The sequence below is a fragment of the Eutrigla gurnardus genome (assembly GCF_963514095.1).
Source record: "Eutrigla gurnardus genome assembly, chromosome: 11".
NCBI lineage: Eukaryota > Metazoa > Chordata > Actinopteri > Perciformes > Triglidae > Eutrigla > Eutrigla gurnardus.
The window spans coordinates 12,350,970-12,370,531 of NC_139925.1; the positions used below are offsets into that span (position 1 = coordinate 12,350,970).

At 41.1% G+C, this 19,562-nt stretch overlaps 1 protein-coding gene across 1 annotated transcript in view; it reads right to left on the minus strand.

Moving 5' to 3' along the window:
- The window catches only part of LOC311021235 (E3 ubiquitin-protein ligase NEURL1-like), a 30,022-nt gene that overhangs the window by 9,735 nt on the left and 725 nt on the right, over positions 1 to 19,562 (minus strand). The window contains exons 2-3 of the mRNA XM_084021689.1: positions 15,342 to 15,583; positions 13,728 to 14,049 (exon numbers count right to left, since the gene is read on the minus strand). Coding sequence (XP_083877815.1) covers positions 13,728 to 14,049; positions 15,342 to 15,583 — 564 coding nt within the window. The remainder of the gene's footprint in view (positions 1 to 13,727; positions 14,050 to 15,341; positions 15,584 to 19,562) is intronic.

Genomic DNA, 19,562 nt, shown 5'->3' on the forward strand with positions numbered 1-19,562 from the left:
GAAACATATCTGGACTAGCTGCCGGCCAATGGCAACATCACTGTTAAAGAGGCTTTATGTAACATCTAAGGCTAAGAGATGCACACAAAGCCAACAGGAAAGACAATAAAGCTCTGCTTTGAGCCTCCCACTATGTCTTTAGCGCATAATCCTGCAATAATGAGCCATATTTTCTTTCTTCTTATTTCCACGTTTTGCCACAATCAAAAGCAGATGTTATTATAAGTGATTAAATCCAAAGATTGCATTCTAAAAACCCCTTAATGAAGCCAGTTTACCTTCAGTCTTTGTCAAGGAAAATAAATTGTTTGTTTATTCAGTGAGTGTCAAATAGCTTTAATGAGCCACCGCGAGTCCTCGCCGCTTACATAACAAACTGTCTCGGCAGCGCCGACTTGATGTACTGTATTCTGCCTCTGTACACTGTTAACGTTTTAAGTTATGTGTCTGGATGCTAAAAGCAGATTTATTTTCCGATCGTTGAAAGGGAAAGGCATTCTAAAAACCGTATCGCATGTCCCTCTCACAAATAGCCGTCCCTACGCTAATTCTGCTCACGGTAAAATAGAAGCCACATCGCAAAACAGAAAGACGGCGTGTCTCTCACAGTCTGTTCGAATGAATCTGCATCGCGGCACGCTTGGGGACATGCTGCCAAATTTAACACGGCCCTCCAACGCGGGCTAAAATTAGCCTGATTGGACATTTGAGGAGAGCGGGGAGGGACAGGCCGAGGGATGAGTGACTTGATGGCTGAGTTGTGCGGCTCTTAGCCTCGATCTGCTTTGGGCTTCCCCCCAATGCCAAGTGGATGTAGCGGCAGAGTGCGACAGAGGAGGAGAGCATGAAAAATAGGGTGGGGAGGACACTTGAGAGAAGGGGCATACCTCACTAGCTCCACTTTATCACACAAAGACGGCACATCTCCGGCCAGCCACTGATAAACTGCTTGAACTTAATTACTTCCTCAGTCAAGAGTGTCCACAACCAAGCACGAGGCTCTTATTATTAGCAGCCTTATCGTCTTCAAGGCAAAGTTAGCCGACTTTGGGCTACGAGAGATAATTTTCTATTCTTGCTGTTCCCGAGGTTCACAGTTTGAGTGGCGCAGCGGTCTAAGCAAGCCGTGAGGAGAATGGCAATATTACTGTACAAGAACGTATCTTACTATTGTGGAAAAACAAGATACCCAAAAGATAAAAGAAGACACAACTACGAAAGATAAAAAATAACGAGAGCCACATAAATATGTATGAGGAGTCATAATACTGCTTACAATAAAAGAAGCATAGAGTCACGCCACGTAAAAACGCGGTTTATCTTCCGTGTCCTATGATGAATGTGTTTGTGTGTACACCAACATTCATAGTTTCATGATAAGGGTAAGTGAAGAACTGCTTTCATAACAAACGCACACAAAGCGGAGATTTACTGTCCTGTTCAACATCTATTTTACTAGATGTACCTGGCGGAGGTAGCAGAGTAGGCGAGTAGTATTGACCAGCTATGTTCAGGCAGGCTTTGGTTTAATTTAGGTTAACAGTCCGTGTGGAGAGCAAAAGAGGCTTTAAAGGAGCTTGTAAATTGACTACTTGTGAAACAATAAACACGTCATACATGTCGCCTCTTAACTGTAACTCCAGTCTAGCAAGTTGCTAATCGGATTGTAAACAATGAGCAGCGCACTGAAAACAAAGTCTTGGTCCAGATACTCAGGGGCAGAACCAGAACCCCAGAAAGTAAATTCCTTTCCCCGAGAGGCTTATCAGTCATCACGGGAAAAAAGGAAATCACAACTTGATTTAAAAAAATAAATAAATATATATATTTACTCACATACAAAGTCAGCTATAAAATGATCAAATTATTAGCAAGCGGGCACAAAAGTTGAAACTTTTATCAGAACATGGTTGAAATTGCTCAGAGAAATGGCGTCTCAATCCTGCATATAAAATATGCAGTTTTGCTATATTATATAAAAACTGCATATTTATATTTAAAAACTAGAGATGCAAAGATTGCAATTTTCTTGGTCTTGTTGATTTTCTGTCAATCACAGTTCTCTAAACTATGAAAGCATGCACAAAATTTTTTTTAAACTTTACCGACATGGAAGATTCAATGGTATGTTCCTGCATTATGAACTTGATATGTAAATAGTATTTCATAATGGAGAAGAATCAAATAAAACTGTGTACTGTATGAAGACCTAGTATAGAGTCAACATGTATGTCTATTGGTTGGGCAAGTGTAAAGTTGAACAGAATTGAATTATTATTTTAGTATTTAAAAAAGGCATTGCTGCAAGTGGATGATTATCATCATCGAGATGTATTTGTCATGCAGATAACCTGGAGATGAGCGAAAATTAAACGAAAATAACTTTCTTTGGTCCCTGTGAGGAAATAAAGAAAAATAGAACAAAATGGAAGTACCTTTGTTTTGAAAGACCCAGAATGAAAACTGCAAGCAGGATATTATTGAAAGGCAAGGTGGTAGGCAGTTAAACAGCGTTTGTATGGGAGGGATTCTTGTCCCAAGCTGTTTTATCCATATAAGTGGCTGATCACTGCAACCATGACCGCTAAAGGTGGTTTCCACTGTAGTGAAATTGACTCTCGACCCGCAGGTCACAGGATTCCCGTGGGAAAAAGTCACCTTCCAGTCTGGGCCATGGCTGGTGAAGGAGAGCTCGGGTTCATCTGGGGCTATGGCAATATATCTGACAAAAAAAACAGGTTGGGAACCACTCACTGAGATATGCAAACGGAAAACAATCTTTTGTAGCCAGGGTGTGAACATGCTTTCTTGTTACTCTTCAGTCTTCCTCTCTAACCGCTCACTCATGCAAATCAGCTCGACAGGTGCAGTCTTGTCTTTTGTCCTTTGAATTATGTTAGAAGTTTGGCAATGCTCCAGTGGTTTTACAATGGCACACAATGAACGTAGTGGTGATTATATTCAACCTTGAGATGTTTAAGTTCAAGTCCTAGAAACTTTTGAATAGCCAGGCGAAGTCTGAATCACTTTTTTTTTCCAAGTAGAAAAAAACTATACAGACATGATTAAGTGCATGGTTGAAATTGTCAAAGTAAAATTAAGTGGTCTTTGAACAGCTCCAGCTACTCAATCTCAGGAGGAAAGCTCTGATTAAATAGAGGAACACATACCAGACTGACAATGTTCTGCTGGATCTGACTGACCTCTTGTCTTTGGATTTTTATTACGCTCTGTAGCTGTGAGAAGATAAAAAGAAAATTGCTCGAAGATCATCGAGGGATTTCTTGGTTTCGTGGAATTGACAACAAACCCACACCAAAACTAACACCTCCGGAAAATCCCTTTCCCTGTCTTTAGATTTACCTATTCAAACAAGTTGCAACCTTCAGGGACAGTACGTCTTAAAGGGATCTGGAAAAACCTGTTTCTGGAAAGTAAACGCCATGTTGGCAAAGAAGGACGTCCAGGATCTAACTGAAAAACTGGCATCCTGTTTCACTGGGAACAGACTCGCTAAACGTAATGCGTTTAAAAAAGTAGTTTGAGATACTACATTGCATAACACAAGCAGCCTGGCTCCACCTCATCTGGAAATGCATTTTAGAGACGGCCTGTATTACAGTACAGTAGTCTTTGATCTAAATCATTCAATTCAAATTTTATGTTTGCCTTTTTTTAGTCTTGAACAGCTCTCAGGCAGACAATGGCATGGTACTGAATAGATGAGGGAGGGTTCAGCTGATTCCTTGGCCCGGCGGAACAGGATTAGGAGGCTTTTGGGGGCTTTAGTGGAGCTGCAACCTCTATACAAGGTCGACTGCATCGTGTGTGTGTGGGTGTGTGTGTGGGTGTGTGTGTGGATGTGTGTGTGTGTGGGTGTGTGTGCGCATTTTGGGATTTGCCCTAAGTATACATGCCTAGGGGGGCTATCCGGGGCTCTGTCGAGAATGAGTGAGTGAAGCCATCTGTCATGAGAGAGGACGCTGTGGGGGGGTTCTGTCCCGAAAAGGAGAGTGAAGGGCTTTCGCTTATCAGAGGGAAAAAAAGACTGAATCTGCATTGATCAGCTTTGAAGGAGTAGTATCCCACTCAAGATAGTATGAAGCAGGAGACTCCATAGAGAGTGCTATGATATCAATATACAGGGAGAAGCCCAACTGTTTGAGCATCTGATATGCTCGCTTGTGCAATTGGAGCCACATATGTGGCGATATTGATAGATCAAATCCAGTGTCTGGTTTAGTGCCAGATGTTTCTGAGTTTTGGACTGTGATCGTGGAAAGAAAGGTGACAAATGGCAGCACTTCAGGGATGCCACAAGGGCACAGTGTTTCCGAGGCATGTTAAAAGCTTAACTAGAGTCTCTCTACATGCAAAAGACATCAAGCACTTCCACACAGCCCTTTCACCATTACCTATCTTGATTATCTTCAAAGTGTTGATGAGTATCCCCCTCACACATTTCTCCAATTAAACATTAATCTCTTTGTTTTGGTCAAAACAGACTAAATGAATACCTCACAGATGGACATATTTCCACTCTTAGATATACACAGAATACAAAGTACACATTAACGTCTTCACTGGGACTAGACTCTGGTCATCTGACAGTGATTAGCCTCCTCTCTGATGGCCTTCCCCTGTACAACCCGGCTCCCAGGATCTAAACCTGGCTCCATTATGATTTCTATTTTGATTTCTCCGCAAATCTGTTTGATTCCATCTGGGTCAATTAAAGCCCCGCTGAGGCACAATAGCCTGTCGAGTGGCATTTGTTTTGGTTCAACAAATCAAATACATTCCAGACACTGAGATCACTTGAAACAGACCTCACAAAAATATATACCTAATCCCGATGTGTACCTGCTGGCAGATGTTGGGTCAAAGAGCATTTTAGTTGATACCAGGCGTCTTGTTTCATTGTAACCAAACTGACAGAATGACTTTACTTCTAGAGAATGGGAGAAGAGTCTGTGAATCTCCTTTTTTATTAATCTTTATTTTTTCAAGTCATTCCTTGGCGCTTTCTTTGCTCCGCTCGTGACTCACACCAGCCTCAGAGGCACTGTTACCATGGTTGCCTTCATCTAACGATTTTCTCTTGCTGGCATATTATCTTGGAAAAGGTGAACTGATATCATCCATTTCAAATTTAGTATCGAAACTCTTCTTCTTCAATATCCTTGGCCTTACTAAATAAGCCTTTTTCTGCTCCCAACCTTAAGTCTTGCCTCCACGATGTGTTTTATCTTTAAAATATGTGTTCATGTCATATGCTAGTCTAGAAATAAATCTTATAAACAAGGGACTGTGTTAAAGTGCCTTTGCCCTGGCATTCAGGTTATCTAGGTTATCTGCCTCCCAATCCAACTCCATGTATAAATACTGCACTCTAATCCCTGTACTACATTGTTTTGGCAGTTACAGTAGTATACAAAAAAAGGTGACTCATGCACTATATTTAAGTATCTCTGTCAGGATATAGTGCCAAGTCTGCAGCTGCAGATGCCAGTCAAGATTTAACTACTACAAGCAATAACAAAGACTTGTAGACTTGTGATGGGTTGAATGCCGATGACCACAGTTAGTTTTAGCATCAACATGGAGGGAAAGCTAAAAGGGACGATGTGCCTACCTAGGAATGGGAAAAGGTTTCCGCAGCCTTGGACTACAATCATTTCCAGCTTTATGATTTTCACCCAAAAAAGGTATCAACATGGGCCGAATCGGTTCTCTTGACCTGGAGATAAGTTGCAGGCTTCAGTGACTTCCAAAAGAGTAGAACTTGGGACAGGGTTCATAGTCTTGCAAAATCTAAATGCCAAGATAATCACTTTGAAATGTCCAGTCCCTTGAAAAAAAGGAACACTTTTCATTGTGATTTATTGTCGTGATCAGCATAAAGACAGAGCCGGAGGGGGGCGGGGGGGAAAGAGCGAAGACTGTAGCATGATTCATGATTTTAGTGTAATTCTGCCAAAAGAATTCAGCTCAAGGAAATTACTAAATGTTTATAATATGGAGACATTTAGCACTCTCTTTGCCTTTCTCCTTCACTGTCTGCTGTTTGCTTTTGGCAGGAAACTGACTTTTGACGGATGACTTTGCATATTGTTATTACCATGCTGAATTTCCAGCTTATTGTTTTTGGAGGATTTGGCAGTAAGCAGCAGACCAGACATCTTAGAACAACATATTAGAACAACATCCATTTGCAGTAATTCAGGATGATCAGAGCCTTCAGGCCTATCGTGTGTCTTCATCAATCAGAATTAACAAAATACTTTAGCTCACAACTCTAATGAAGGCCTGTGGAAATGGTTAAGGACCACACCTTCAGTGTCTTAAATGTGATAAAAAATCAAGTGTAATGCCATATTTAAAGTTTTGCTTCTATAGATTTTTTATTCAAGCCCACATTTTATTCTTTACGTGGTCATTGTATTCCTGGCCACTGCTGTCAGGTCGCACCTTACCTCTATATTTAAAACCATTTCATCCAAAAATCAAAACCCTATAAAACTCCACATAATCCACGTTGACAAGTGGAACAATAAGTGAGATCTGTAGTGCGTGAGCGTTAGGAGCGCTGAGAAAACACTGACGAAAATAGACACAAAGAAGGGAAAGTACAGCACAATCAGGTTCAGACTACCCCACATGTTTGTGCAGCACAAATTTTTCTCTTTGACTTCATCTCTTTTTCTGTTGACAAAACAGGTATGAGTCAAAAGGTGCAGGGATCGTTCCTTTCTAACAGTTTAAATTCAAATAACATGAGGTTGGCATAATAAGGAGTTTATGGTTTTGGATTTTTTTTTTTAAATATGACGTGCACAAATGACTTTAGGCGAAAAAGAAAGACAGACTACAGCCATGCTAGCGGCTCTGTGCAACCCTGTCTCCTACAAAATGATGTTCCCATACAACTTAACTACACTCTCAATTACATTTCCAGGGAAACATTTTCTTTCCCGGTCCAAATGGGCACAGGTTTAAAGAATTTGAAAAACGTGGTTAACAAACTAAACTAAATTATAAAAAAAACGCTACAAAACTACAGCACAATAACTTAATGATTTGGGTTGAAATTGCTCCGAAATTGAAATAAAACAAAAACACAACGAAAGTACTGGATGTACTATGTTGAGGCAACAAGAGTTGGTTCACACGGGACACAGACATCAGTCTCCTGGGTGAAAGCCCCAAGTTTCCGCCACACCGACCTCTTCTTTACGCAGACTTGGATCCGTTTGAAAGGGATTTGTCAAATGTTAAGAGCAAAAGTTATCCTTGATATAATCTGTTTCCCCTCCAAACGTAATTCACAAAGCAGTTTCTTTCTGCGGGAACATCATTTTTAGTAGACCTAGATGAGCTAGATGCTAATGTCAGTATGCTAACATGCTCGCAATGAGCTGAAACACTTGGTTGCCTCAAAAGGAGCGATGGTGAAGATACCAGCGCCTTTATGCAAAAGATTTGTAACTAGAAATGCAAAAAAAGTTGGAATGGCAGCTATAAACCGTCTCAGCATATTGGGAAATCTTTTCAAAGTAAACTTAATCATTTGGTGTTTTGGACAGCCATTCAGGGAAAACAAAATATTTGATGACATCACTTTATAGGCTTAAAAACATTGATAGGGCACTTTTTCACTCATTCATAAAAAATAAAAAAATCAGGTATTAACTGAAATAAATAATATAATATCAAATAATAAGTTGGTGCCAATACATCTACCAGTAGATATTTTACAGGATAAGTGAATAATCTCTGGATACCATGAATGGCTGTGCAAAACGTAATGAAAATCCATCCTACTTTTGTTGATATAGACCGAATGGTATTTCCATCCATAGAGCCGCCACGCAACTTACACGGATAAAAATCTACATCGACCTAAACTGAATTGGAAAAACATCAGGTTCTTCTTCCAGAACTGCTCCCTGAGATGAAATCATTAGTGATGTCTCTCAGTGTGTCAGTAAGCATGAAAAGCTTACAGCGTGAGGTTTTCCCCACCATGATGCTCTACAGGCCTCATGCATTGCACTGCCATGTACAGACATGATTGATGTCAACAACTTCCTCTTAATCACCTGCGATGCATGCAGCCACTTGACAGCGTGGCAGCCATTTTGGATTCTTCTCTAATGACTGGAGAGACAGGTTGCAGATGAAGTTAGCTGATGCCGGTCTCACGGATCACTACCAGTCTGTCAGTGATTAAGTGACTCATCTACCTCTTAGTAAACAAAACCCCCAGTAGAGCATCTTGCATCCATCAAAAGATGCCTTTGACTCGCTCCGCTTATCTAACTTGGAAGGAATCCATCATACCTGTACACGGTAACAGTGGAGGCTGTGTGGTCTCTCGGGAGTCGTCCCATAAACAAACACGTTCTGTTAAGACGTATAAAGGGGACACTATTACTTTTTTTTGCCTGCAGAAAGGTATAGCATTCCCATATGTGACTAGCTTTGGGGAAATGAAAACTGAAAACACTTGCCAGTTATTGGTGACCTGATTTCTGGAGCTTCTGCAACAAACGTGATAAAACAGCGAAAGGCTGAAAAGTAAAACTTGTTTTTGGAAATGGTGGTCTTATTTCACAAAGTTGTATCAATTATCTTTCTCATGATACTGCTTAGAGAAATACAGTTATAGAGGGAAAAAAACAGTTGAAAGATTTTGCTTTGAAAGCAGTTATGCTGCTTGAGACATGTTATACACTTGAGGAAACCTTTTGTCAGTCTCTCTAAGGCCTTATGTGTCTGTGTAGCACAGGCCATTCTGTACAAAACCCAAGCAGGGCACTTTGGTCTTCATTGATAGCCGCGTGAGCAGGACAAGTGTGGTGATGTAACGGAGCTTTCTTAAACTGCACGGGCAGCATTGTTGGTCTGCACAACCCCCAAGGCTCAGTTTGATTTCAGCAGATTAATTTAGCTTCCTCTCTTACGCAACACCATCTCAGCTTTCAAGCTGTCTCACTGATCTTAGAATCACCTTTGACTCCTTGCATGGGTGGCTAGCTACTGAACTGCACTCCCTTGATAGAAGCTTAGAGAGGAAACAACACTGCTCTTGAAGAGATCCTTAAACTTTAGAATAATGTTGTTGATGTTGGGGAAAGCTGTTCGGCAGCAGACTGCATTGAGAGAGGTGAAAGGTAATGATGGATAGCAGCTTTGATTAAGTCCTTTTAATACAGTTTGTTAGGGCTGTGGTATTCGAGTCCGGTCTCAAGGCTACTTTTTGAAGTCTTCCACTTGTTGGACACTGAATTGTCTTAATCTTGAGAAACCTGTCTGCTGATTTGGGATCAATTGTGCAGAACCTTCTACCAACACCATGTTTTGCATTCAGCAGCGGCACAGCGCCCACTGCTAAATGCTTAGCGCCACTGCTAATCATCGCCGAACAGAGTTTGGCCTGCCACAGCAAAAACAAAGTAGTTACTGGATTTAACTCCGGTACTGTGAGTGCACAAAATGGAGGGGAAGATGGAATGAGACGGCGCCAGGATGAGAGATTATCATAGTTTCTAAAAATGCAGCACAGTGATGATACAGATATTTCATACAGCAGACGTAAGCTACTGTATATAACAAGGACCTGCTGACGCGCATTCAACCCGACTGGACTGTTTGTCCCTGTTAGTAGAGACTTCAGTCTATTTCACTGTATTTATATCAGTGAAATACCTGAATTAGACTGTAACATTTGGCTGCATGCATTACATATACACTACCTACTTCCTGGATCCATGCTATTTACTTTAATAATATCAACAAATGCAATGCAAATGAAAATTGGATGACAATGAAAATTTCCCCGCTTAGGGCATATTTGGGGTCCCACATTATGTCTTTCCATCCTAACTATTTAATCTCTATAATAGCATTGGGTAGACACTATTATCTATTCTGTTCTTCAACAGGACGTGAAATGCTCTGGACTTGTTCTTGACTTGGTCTTTATTGGCACTCAACTGGACCTGATCTTGGACTGGGCTTGAACTGGACTATGTTGGTCCTGACGACAGCCCTGCTGTGTGTAATGTTTAAATATAATAAAATATCAATAAACCACAATGGTTTTAGATGCAGATTATCAATTGCAGATTATTAACCTTCAAAAAACCTTTGACTGTAGCCCTGCTAAAATTGATCACTTTCATAGTAGGCCATTTCTACTGAATGAAAAGAAAATAGTTGCAGATTTATCATGGGTTCAGAATGAATATTTGTGGTTTTAAAGAAATATTGATTGGTATAGCAATGACGTATTGTGCCTGGAACACTGTCTTCAGTAGATGTTTAGACGGAGGTGGGGGCTCGCAGAAAAAATGACACTTTGGGTAATGTGTGCTGACATGCGAGGAGGAAGACGTTCATAATTAATCCATGAAATATTAAAGACGAGGAAGCTATTCACAGAAAGGATGTGATCAGATACAGTTATACTCATTACATGGGTCTTAAAATGAGAGAGGGAAGGCTGATTGGTCTGAGCTGACGGTTGTGTCGGCTGGGGTATGAGGTCACATCACACGAACGGTTCAGCTTAGAGGAACAATGGTTAAATGGTTTGAGGAAGTATCACGGCTCATTTATTTGTTCAACAATGGGGAAGTCCCCATAAAGCTGGGGATTTCACAAGAGACAGATTAAAAAAAGGTCAAAATTGAAACGGCAAATATTGTGATATCCTGGCTTTTAGTCCCTAGTATGATTAAAGCTCCAGAAACGCTGAATCCTACAATTCCCATAATGCAATGCATTACTTCTTTCATTAGAATGATTAATGTCCATATCTTTCAAACCTCACATCTCAGTTTTTAACGCAGCCTTTAATGCAGAATTAAAAATCTCAAGTTGACATAACCCCCAATGACATCATCAAGGTCATTTAACTCAACCAATGTCACACATAAGAGTCCGTTTAGAGGTCTTGGGGAGTTCTACTTTCTAGGAAGCCTTTCATGGCTACGTGAAATCTGATAAATTGTCTAAAGTGATGTAACTTGAGTCGGATTCAGTTTGAATGATAAATAAACGGTCACAATTGTGTTATTGTTATTGTGTTAACGGACTTAACCGACCAGAGCGCAACTGTCCATAATCATAAGATTTCTGAAAATAAAATGAGCTGTCAAATCTGTCGCAAGGGGATTTAAGTGCAGTTACATATCAAACTAAATGATGAGGCTAATAGGTTAGCTTATCAAGTAGCAATGAACGCGTCCACACTGCACAACCTGCCAAACTGTACATTAATCAACCAGCCAGACCACCAACTTAATGTGTTATGGTAGCACAACTGCCAACACTGAGGACGGAGACGAGGACGGAGACAAGCTCTCTGAGGGAGGGCCACAGTCTGGGACCAGTACCAGAACCCACAGTATTGGGAAGATCTAGGCCTGTGTTCTGTATTGTTAAATACAAGCAAAACATGTCTCTTCGGGCCCTAAAAATGATTGATTAACAAGCGCCTCTTCTCCTTCTGACAGTAAAACCAGAGTATATCAGCCAACCAACCGACCAGAAGATGTCAGCCCTGGCTACAATAATAATGCTTAGTTGGTGGAGGTTTATAAATCTCCCTTCAGAGCCACAGGAGACATTATACAACTGTCTCACAGACTGAGTAGTACCCTTAGTGACAAGTAAACTGATCCCCATGTGTACGATTGGTGGAGTGCCCCTTCAATAAACCCAAAGCTCTTAAAACACATTATCTCACTGACACAGCAATTCATATCACTTAAGTCAACAGGTTTATCACAACTTATTTTCTCTCATATTTTTTTTACTGTCTTAGCACATATATCTCGAAAGCCAAATCAAGGTCACCTAACCAAGCCATTCTCTCCACTCCACAGCGCTCATTCACAGCTCCACGCTCCATTTGTCCCCTGTAAAAGAAAACAAACGGCAGCAGATCTGTAACTCCCACCTGGACAGATTGTGTGATAGCAATCCCACAACAGGTGAAATTTGGCTCGGTTTATCAGCTGGTGCGGCATTAATTTCAGACCCAAGTGTAAGCATCATTAAGAATCAAAATGCACCCTTCTGTCGGAGGAAAATACGCACATGTGCCAGTTCAGAACACCAGACTTTGATGTGTCTGCCCATATTTCAGAGACTAAGTGTTTGCTGAACCGCAGCCAACTGCCGAGACAATACTGGGCCTTTGAGATATACCATGCTCTCCACGAGTGACGCTCTTGGGCTATAGCGGAAAGCTGATAGCCAAGTGATCCTTCAGCTGACAGAGGGCCCGAGGCTTTTTGGTTTAAGCCATCAATGTGGGGATAAAGGTGATCGATGTGGGAAAACCACAGTAGAAACGGTGGGATTTAGGGCTTCTGGCCTCATTCACAGGCAAAATTACACAACCTATGACTACACATTGTGGGAAATCTTCATTTTAATTGTTAAATGAAACGGTTCTGTGATTCCCCTATACCACTTGGTGAACAGGCCTCTCCTATTTGAATGTGAATCTTTTGCTATGGGTGATTGAAGTCGACTTCAGACTTGGATCCACAGTGAGTGAGAGAGACATTCCACTCGTTTGATTGCCTTGGAAAAATCCCCCCAGACATGTCATTACCTGACATCATCCCTCCTCTATGTCTGTCCTCTTGGGATGACCAACACACAGCTCTTGTTCTCCAACAAGAGCTGTGTGCTGGTCATCACCACAAGGCCAGTGAACCCCAGATAGTGGCACTCTGGCGCTGGATACCAAACAGCCCATCACGAGATAGTGCGCTTCTCGCTGTCAACCACACGGGAAGAAATGAGGTTAAATGGCCCTATCTACACAATATGGGAGCCTCTTCTATTTTTATTAACGGTGCTGACAGCCTCCTATTCTTTGGAGCGAGGCTGCACAATTCTTGGAAATGGTTATAAATAAGTACAGAGGCGTCCACAAGGATTCCTATTTATCTATTTAGCATAGTTTTGTATTGTTTTTCCAAAATGGAGACAGCTGTTTTTGATGCAGTATGTGTTTCATAAATGTATCTCAATCTACAATCCAGACACGCTTCAGATGAGTCAGTGTAGTGAAAAACTGCTGTTAATGATTGCGGAGGACCTGTTTGCTCTTAAATTCTTTGATGTAATGACCCTTTAAACAGCACAGAGAACTTGTTAGAATGGATTTCAGACATTTTGAAATTCCCCCCTTCAGGGAAATTTCTTTGATTCTACCGACAATCTACCTAATCTCCCACCATCTTTTTCCACTGAGCTCTTTGGTGGCTGTGGGGAGAAGTAGAGCAAATATGTAATAAAACATTGTAACCACTTTTTAATAATATTTTAACCAATATCGGCATGCTGACATGCTGATGTTCATCTGGTAAGTGTTTGTCATTTTTACCATCATAGCAAAGTCGAAAAATTTGCAGATATTTGGTCATAAACCAAAGAATCAGACAAAGTGTATTTCAGACGATCACCAAAATGTGTGGGGTCATCCTCTGGGAACCGATGTTTGTAGCCTACATAATTTAATGGAAATTCATCGGTCATTGAAATATCTGGATGGATCAAATGACCCTAGAGGCAAGATGGTAGCATGGCTTAAGATCTCTGAACAAAAAAGTAAGCCAAATACTAACTGAACCCTACTCACTAAGGTTTACAATTTAAACTGCAAAAGAAACAACCTGGACCCTTCTGCATTTATGACTCACCTAGCAGTTGGACCCCCCTGGTGAGGCCGTAGACATCTATGAGAGCCCACAGAGGTTCAGAGACTTGCACCCCGCTGAAGAACAGCATTGGGCTGGAATCGTTGATGCGGTAAAACACCCGGCCCTTCTTGTCCACCCAGAAGGAGATGACGCTCCCCTCGTTGGACAGCTCCTCCGGCAGGGCTTTTGCCCAGAAGCCACTCTGGGAAACCAGGTCAGGGCAGGCGTACTTTGGCAAGGTGTCCGGGTTGATCCGCGATGGGTCTTTGGATGTAAAACCAAGGCGCAGCGCACCGCTCCAGCAGCACTGCTTTTTAGTGATCTGAAGGGTACATGTTTTTAATTCATTTAATTTAGTCTTCATTGTGTGAACAATGAGGTAAAGAAGAGTCGGCCTACAGCCCTATTCAGAGCTAAATGCTCATTTTAGCATGCTAACATATTCGCAATGACAATGCTATCATGCCGACGTTTAGCAGGTATAAATTGTGTTTAGCAGGTGTTACTAACTATAAAAATACAGTTTAGGCTCGTAGGAATGTCATTCGTTTTGCAGGCATTTGGTCATAAACAAAGATATTACATTTTTGTCCTGAGGGGCAATCAAATTTGTAGTTGCTAGAGATTTCTGAGATATTGCCACCCATAGCACCAAATCGCTAACGTGGCTCAAAAACAGTTTTTCAGCAACCTAAGACCTCACCTGCAAGCGATTTTTGTCTCATTTTGAACCTCTGTTTACTTTACATTTACCGTGCCAGATAACCGTGTTCCTCACATGGCAATGCTTGCCCTGCTCTCTCACTTTCGAGACATAGATGGCCTGATAGGTGAAGTGGAAACTTGTTCTAAGCTGCTGCTGCTTTGGCCCACACAGGAGCAGAGGAAAGTGAGTAATACAAAACGGGGGGAAAAGAAGGGGGATGAAGGGAGAGAAAATGAGGAAGAAGAAAAATAAAAACATGCCAAGAGAAAGGAATTTACTTCAGAATCAATTAGTGGCCTAATTTCTCACTAATCTCCTGACGTATGGATTAACCAACGTTGATGGCACATTTTCTTAAAAGTAGCCCATACAAGAAATATGTGCACTGTTTGATTTGTGAAAGTAGTGTTTTTAATAGGAAATGATGGAAGCCATCGGAATGATTGATGTCGGCTGTGGTGTTATCCTTGGATTTGTTTCTTATGCAGGTCACAAGCATCATGTTTCACAAATTATTGCTGCATATTGAAGATATATTTGCGACTCCTCAAGGGCTAATCAATTAAGTGTGATGTGTGGTTTGATTAGTGAAACATCAAAACGATCTTCTGTTACATAATGCAGTGCTGAAAATTTGGTCAAATGGGCCTGATATTTGTATTTTCTTTGGTTTTTCAGGTGTCATCGTAACCTATAATGATTTATTCCTCATTTTGGGTTTTGCGTCACGTCACAATAGTTTCCATCGATGCCCCATTCAGACATCAATTGATCTTAATTATAGTTAACCATGCAGAGGTCTTTTAAGTTGACCCTCCTTTTGTCATTTCTCCACTGTTTGCAGCTTGTATTCTCAGAATGAACATATGCCATAATATGCGACAGGGACAAGCAGGTGCAGGTTTTACCTTCAGTCGAACCTGCTCGTACACAGCGATAGGTCTGTTGCTGAAGGTGATGGCGTTACAGAAGCTGGCCTGTCTCTTGACGGTCCTCTGGGACATGTCCATGACGATCTGCGAGCCCTTGGTGCTCGGGTGGAACAGCAGAGGGAAGGAGGACAGACCTCCACACGGGTGGATGGGCAGGCAGCGCTTGGGCTTGTGGTGGCATCGGTGAGATGCGACAGGAAATGGCCCGTTCAGAGAATCTATGTGAACAAAAGAAAAGTGAAGAAAATATGTAACTAAATGAATTCTTCTTGGGGCACAATTTACAGTAAAATATCCACCTTTAAATTAGATTAGAATATTAGATTACACCTTCTGTACCTACACAGGCTTCACTTTTGTGAGGTTGTGACCCACTCTCACATATCTAACCTGCTCCTTTTACATCCAAAAATGCATTCAAATTTTAAAATCTTTTTTTCCAGTGTCCTAATGTAGCACCGTGCAACCACCCACCTACTATAGTGTAGACATGAAAGAACAACTTGTGAGGAAAATCACATTCATTCCCTTGGTTACGAAATTAAGGAGAACAATGTTGCAGTGAGACAAAATGCTCTAATCTCAGTAAATGGTCATCTGCGATAAGCCAAGAAGTCTTTCCTTGTTATTCTCTTTATTCTTGCCACATTTTAAACTGGTTTGTGTTTTCACAGTTTGTTTCTCACCGTGCTGGAACACACTAATCAGTAGAGAGGAGGAAATGGAGGATAAAGAAAACAAAAATGATTTTGCGATCATGCAAGGTGCTCCAACAACACCTCTTCACGGCTGAATGACTTCTGCAGGAGGCAAACTCTAAGATCTTACAGGAGTTTGTGATGCATACATGTGCAGCTGGCATTATATTCAAAGCCACTCTTAAAATAGGGAGGCATGGCTGTTCCATGTTATTTCCAGCTGTGGCTCATGTCTAAATGAGGGCATATTAATCACAGTATTTGTGCCTGAGAGTCAAGTACACACTACCTGTCTTTTCAGAATGTGTGGGCGAGAAATGTATTGATGCTAAATGATATTTAGTGACATTTAGTGTGTTTTGCCAGTCAGAGGAAGTAGCTAAATAAGTGCATACCCGAAAGAGAACATATGACTCATAATATACAGCAGGGTTTTTTTTCCCTCCATGTGAGCATGCGTGAATCATGACAGCTCCCACTTCCCGTAACCTCATAAAAGAGCAAAAATATATTTTTTCTTTTTTCAAATCACATGTCTTTTTGGGTTTCAGACTGATAAGAGTTTGCTCAATGTCATCAAGCCTCACTCCCTTCCATGAGGACCCGCTCTCCCCACTGTTGTCTTCAAAGCACAATGCCAAGGTCACTGTGGTGGTGTTGTTTCCCACGGACATTGGGTTCTTGTTAAATGTAAAACAGGATTACCCAGAGTTTGATTGATGACACACTACAAGACAAATGTAATCTCATCATGTGATTTGATACAGTTTTCTGTAGGACTGCTTTTTTCCTCTCTACAATGCTATTTAAAGGACTTACTGTACCATAAAATCCAAGACTGGAAACATAAATAATTCAGGCTTCATTAGCACGTCCTCATCCTTGAGAACTTCTTGTATTTTCACACTTTATTTTGGAAGACTGTGTAGGAACTGCTTGGTGAGAGAAATAGACTATAAGAGCCACTGCTAAAAGACAACTATTCTTGTGTTCCTTTGTGTGACCTTGAAGGGTCAAGAGCTTTTTTAATGCACCCTGGAGACGAATCACTCAACATTGTCAGGGTTGGCAATGACCCGGTCAGAAATAATGTCACTATTGTTCTGATTTCAGGTCAGAGATAGAGAGAACTTCTGATTTGTTGAGGTTAAACTAGGAAGAATCTTTCCCCTCACATCACAATTAGAGAGGCTGTGCCAAGTGTTCTGGGCTCGGTGCAGTCTATTTGTCAAGCTCTTTGCATGCTCTTGTCGCTCTGGAACAATGTCGAATTGTGCTCCGTGCACAACAGTGGTCTTAAATGAAGTCATAACAAATCCTTTAACCATATTGCATCCATGATGTCATGTCGGACGCGATGTCTTCTGGAAAACAAAACGCGACTGTATTGTACTCCATTACGTGAAGAAGCCCCAAGAATGAATAGAGTATTTCCTGTAAGGTCTGAAAACGGGAGCAGCATCTCACAGGCCTTGTGCTGCACTATCTAACCTAGACTCAAATGTCTTCTATCATTCTCACTGCATTAATGTCATTTCTGCTGCGGTGAAATTGAATTATTCGGTCCGCTCTGTTTTTAAGACGAGGCGAAAGAGTAAATAAATGGATAAACAAATATACCACATTTGATTTACAGTAAAGGGCAGCTGGCTGGAGCCAAAAGTGCTGATGATACAGTGGCTGTTACGGCGTGTTAAAAAAGTCATTCGACCTGCTGAGACGTCTGTGTAAACACTGTCCAGAGCCCCGTCATGATAAAAGAGAGGTGCCATGACGATTGTCAGATGAGCAACTTAAGGAAGGATAATGTTGCTTAATGCACCGCCGCACACAATGTGACAGCCTCTGCTGTCATTAATTAGAAAGGACAAACAGTGCAGAGACCAAAAAAGTGTCCCTGGCCAGTGTCACCTGGCCTCTTACGCTCTTATTCTGTGTTTTATCCCCAGGCCCGGTCTCACTGAGGAGCCATAACAGAGGCCCTAATGTGGTGTGACGTGGCCCTCTCTCTCACCAGACGAGCACTCACAGGCAGCATCCTCAAGAGCCAAAGGGCACGTATATGTCTTTAGCTTTTTGCAAATATGTCATAGCCTCGTATGTTTTCAGTAAGAGGTCGACAAATGTGATTTCTTGGACGCTGGAACATTTTAAAACGTATTCCTGCAAGTATCGCCGTGTATCAGTCCTCTTACTTTTACGATGCTGCTCATTTTTCATCTGGCGACATGACTTATGACCTAGAATAGAGATGATGTCGGCCTAATCGTCTCACCGATCTCCCGGCTGTTTCCTTCACAGTAAATATTGTCCTTTAGAAATGATAGAAGAGTATTATAAGGGTGGACAAAGATTGGGAACTCTAGGGAGGATGTAATAGGGTCACCAAAATACATTTCCCTGTTGGGGACAGTGCACAAGTCTGTTGAAAAATGTCAAGTTAGGTGATATTATTGACTTTAAAGAGATTTGTTTTTTAGTTTTGCATAAGAGACGACTTTGTCCGTCAAGTTGTAATGTAAGGAAGTGAAAAGTTTAGAGCTGCAACTATCTATTATTTTCTTTGTAGATTAATCTGTCGATAATTTTCTTGATCAATGGATTGATGGTTTGGACGAAAAAACAACACAACTTCCCAAAGCTCAAGATCATCGAATGTCTTGTTTTGTCCGACCAAAAGTCCAAAACCCAACCACAAAACATTAAGTCTTGAGAAAGTGGCATTTTCTCCTTTTTTAAAGAGTGTATGAACTATCTAGTAACATTAAATATTGAATCATCAGCGCTGCTTGTTTTGGAGCTATTTTTCTTTAACGAGGGGGAACACAGGCCAAAAGTGATGCAACCACCCCTTAAAACTTTAAAACTTAAAAGAAAACCAACACATAAAACTAATCACCTTTCTCGAAAATTGGTGTGCTAACGTCACACTGTGATACCCAAACTCAAGTAATACAATCATGCTGTTTGCCAAATGTGGAGAGCTGAATGATTCATGAGCCTGTGAGCTGGACAGGAGCCCTGCAACATGACAGGATGACATATTATGGGCCCAGACTGAGCTCTTGTTTCTAGTAGTGTCCCAGCCTGCACCTTTATTGTTATTGGCCCTTAACTGTGAAATTAACAGACTACATGGATTGGCACATGTCCATCTGTTCACCTGGGGAATAAAACATTCAGAAATGATCCCAACATCCCACAAGTCCAAAGGAAATACTTCAATTATTACCAATTATTTTCAATATGGTCTTTAGACAGGCCGGGTTATTCAATTTACAGTCATATAAACAACAGGAAAGCAGCACAACCACAGAATATTTGCATCGCTGCTTAAAACAGTGTTTTTTTTGACAATCAATAAATAGCTGCAAATCAATTAATATAATCAATACCTTCTCATTTGCTACATTTTATTTTGTTGTGAAAACATTTAAGTTGTCTTGATATCAAATAAGCAATTCATATCTAGAAATCTGAATAAAATGTCAATAATTAG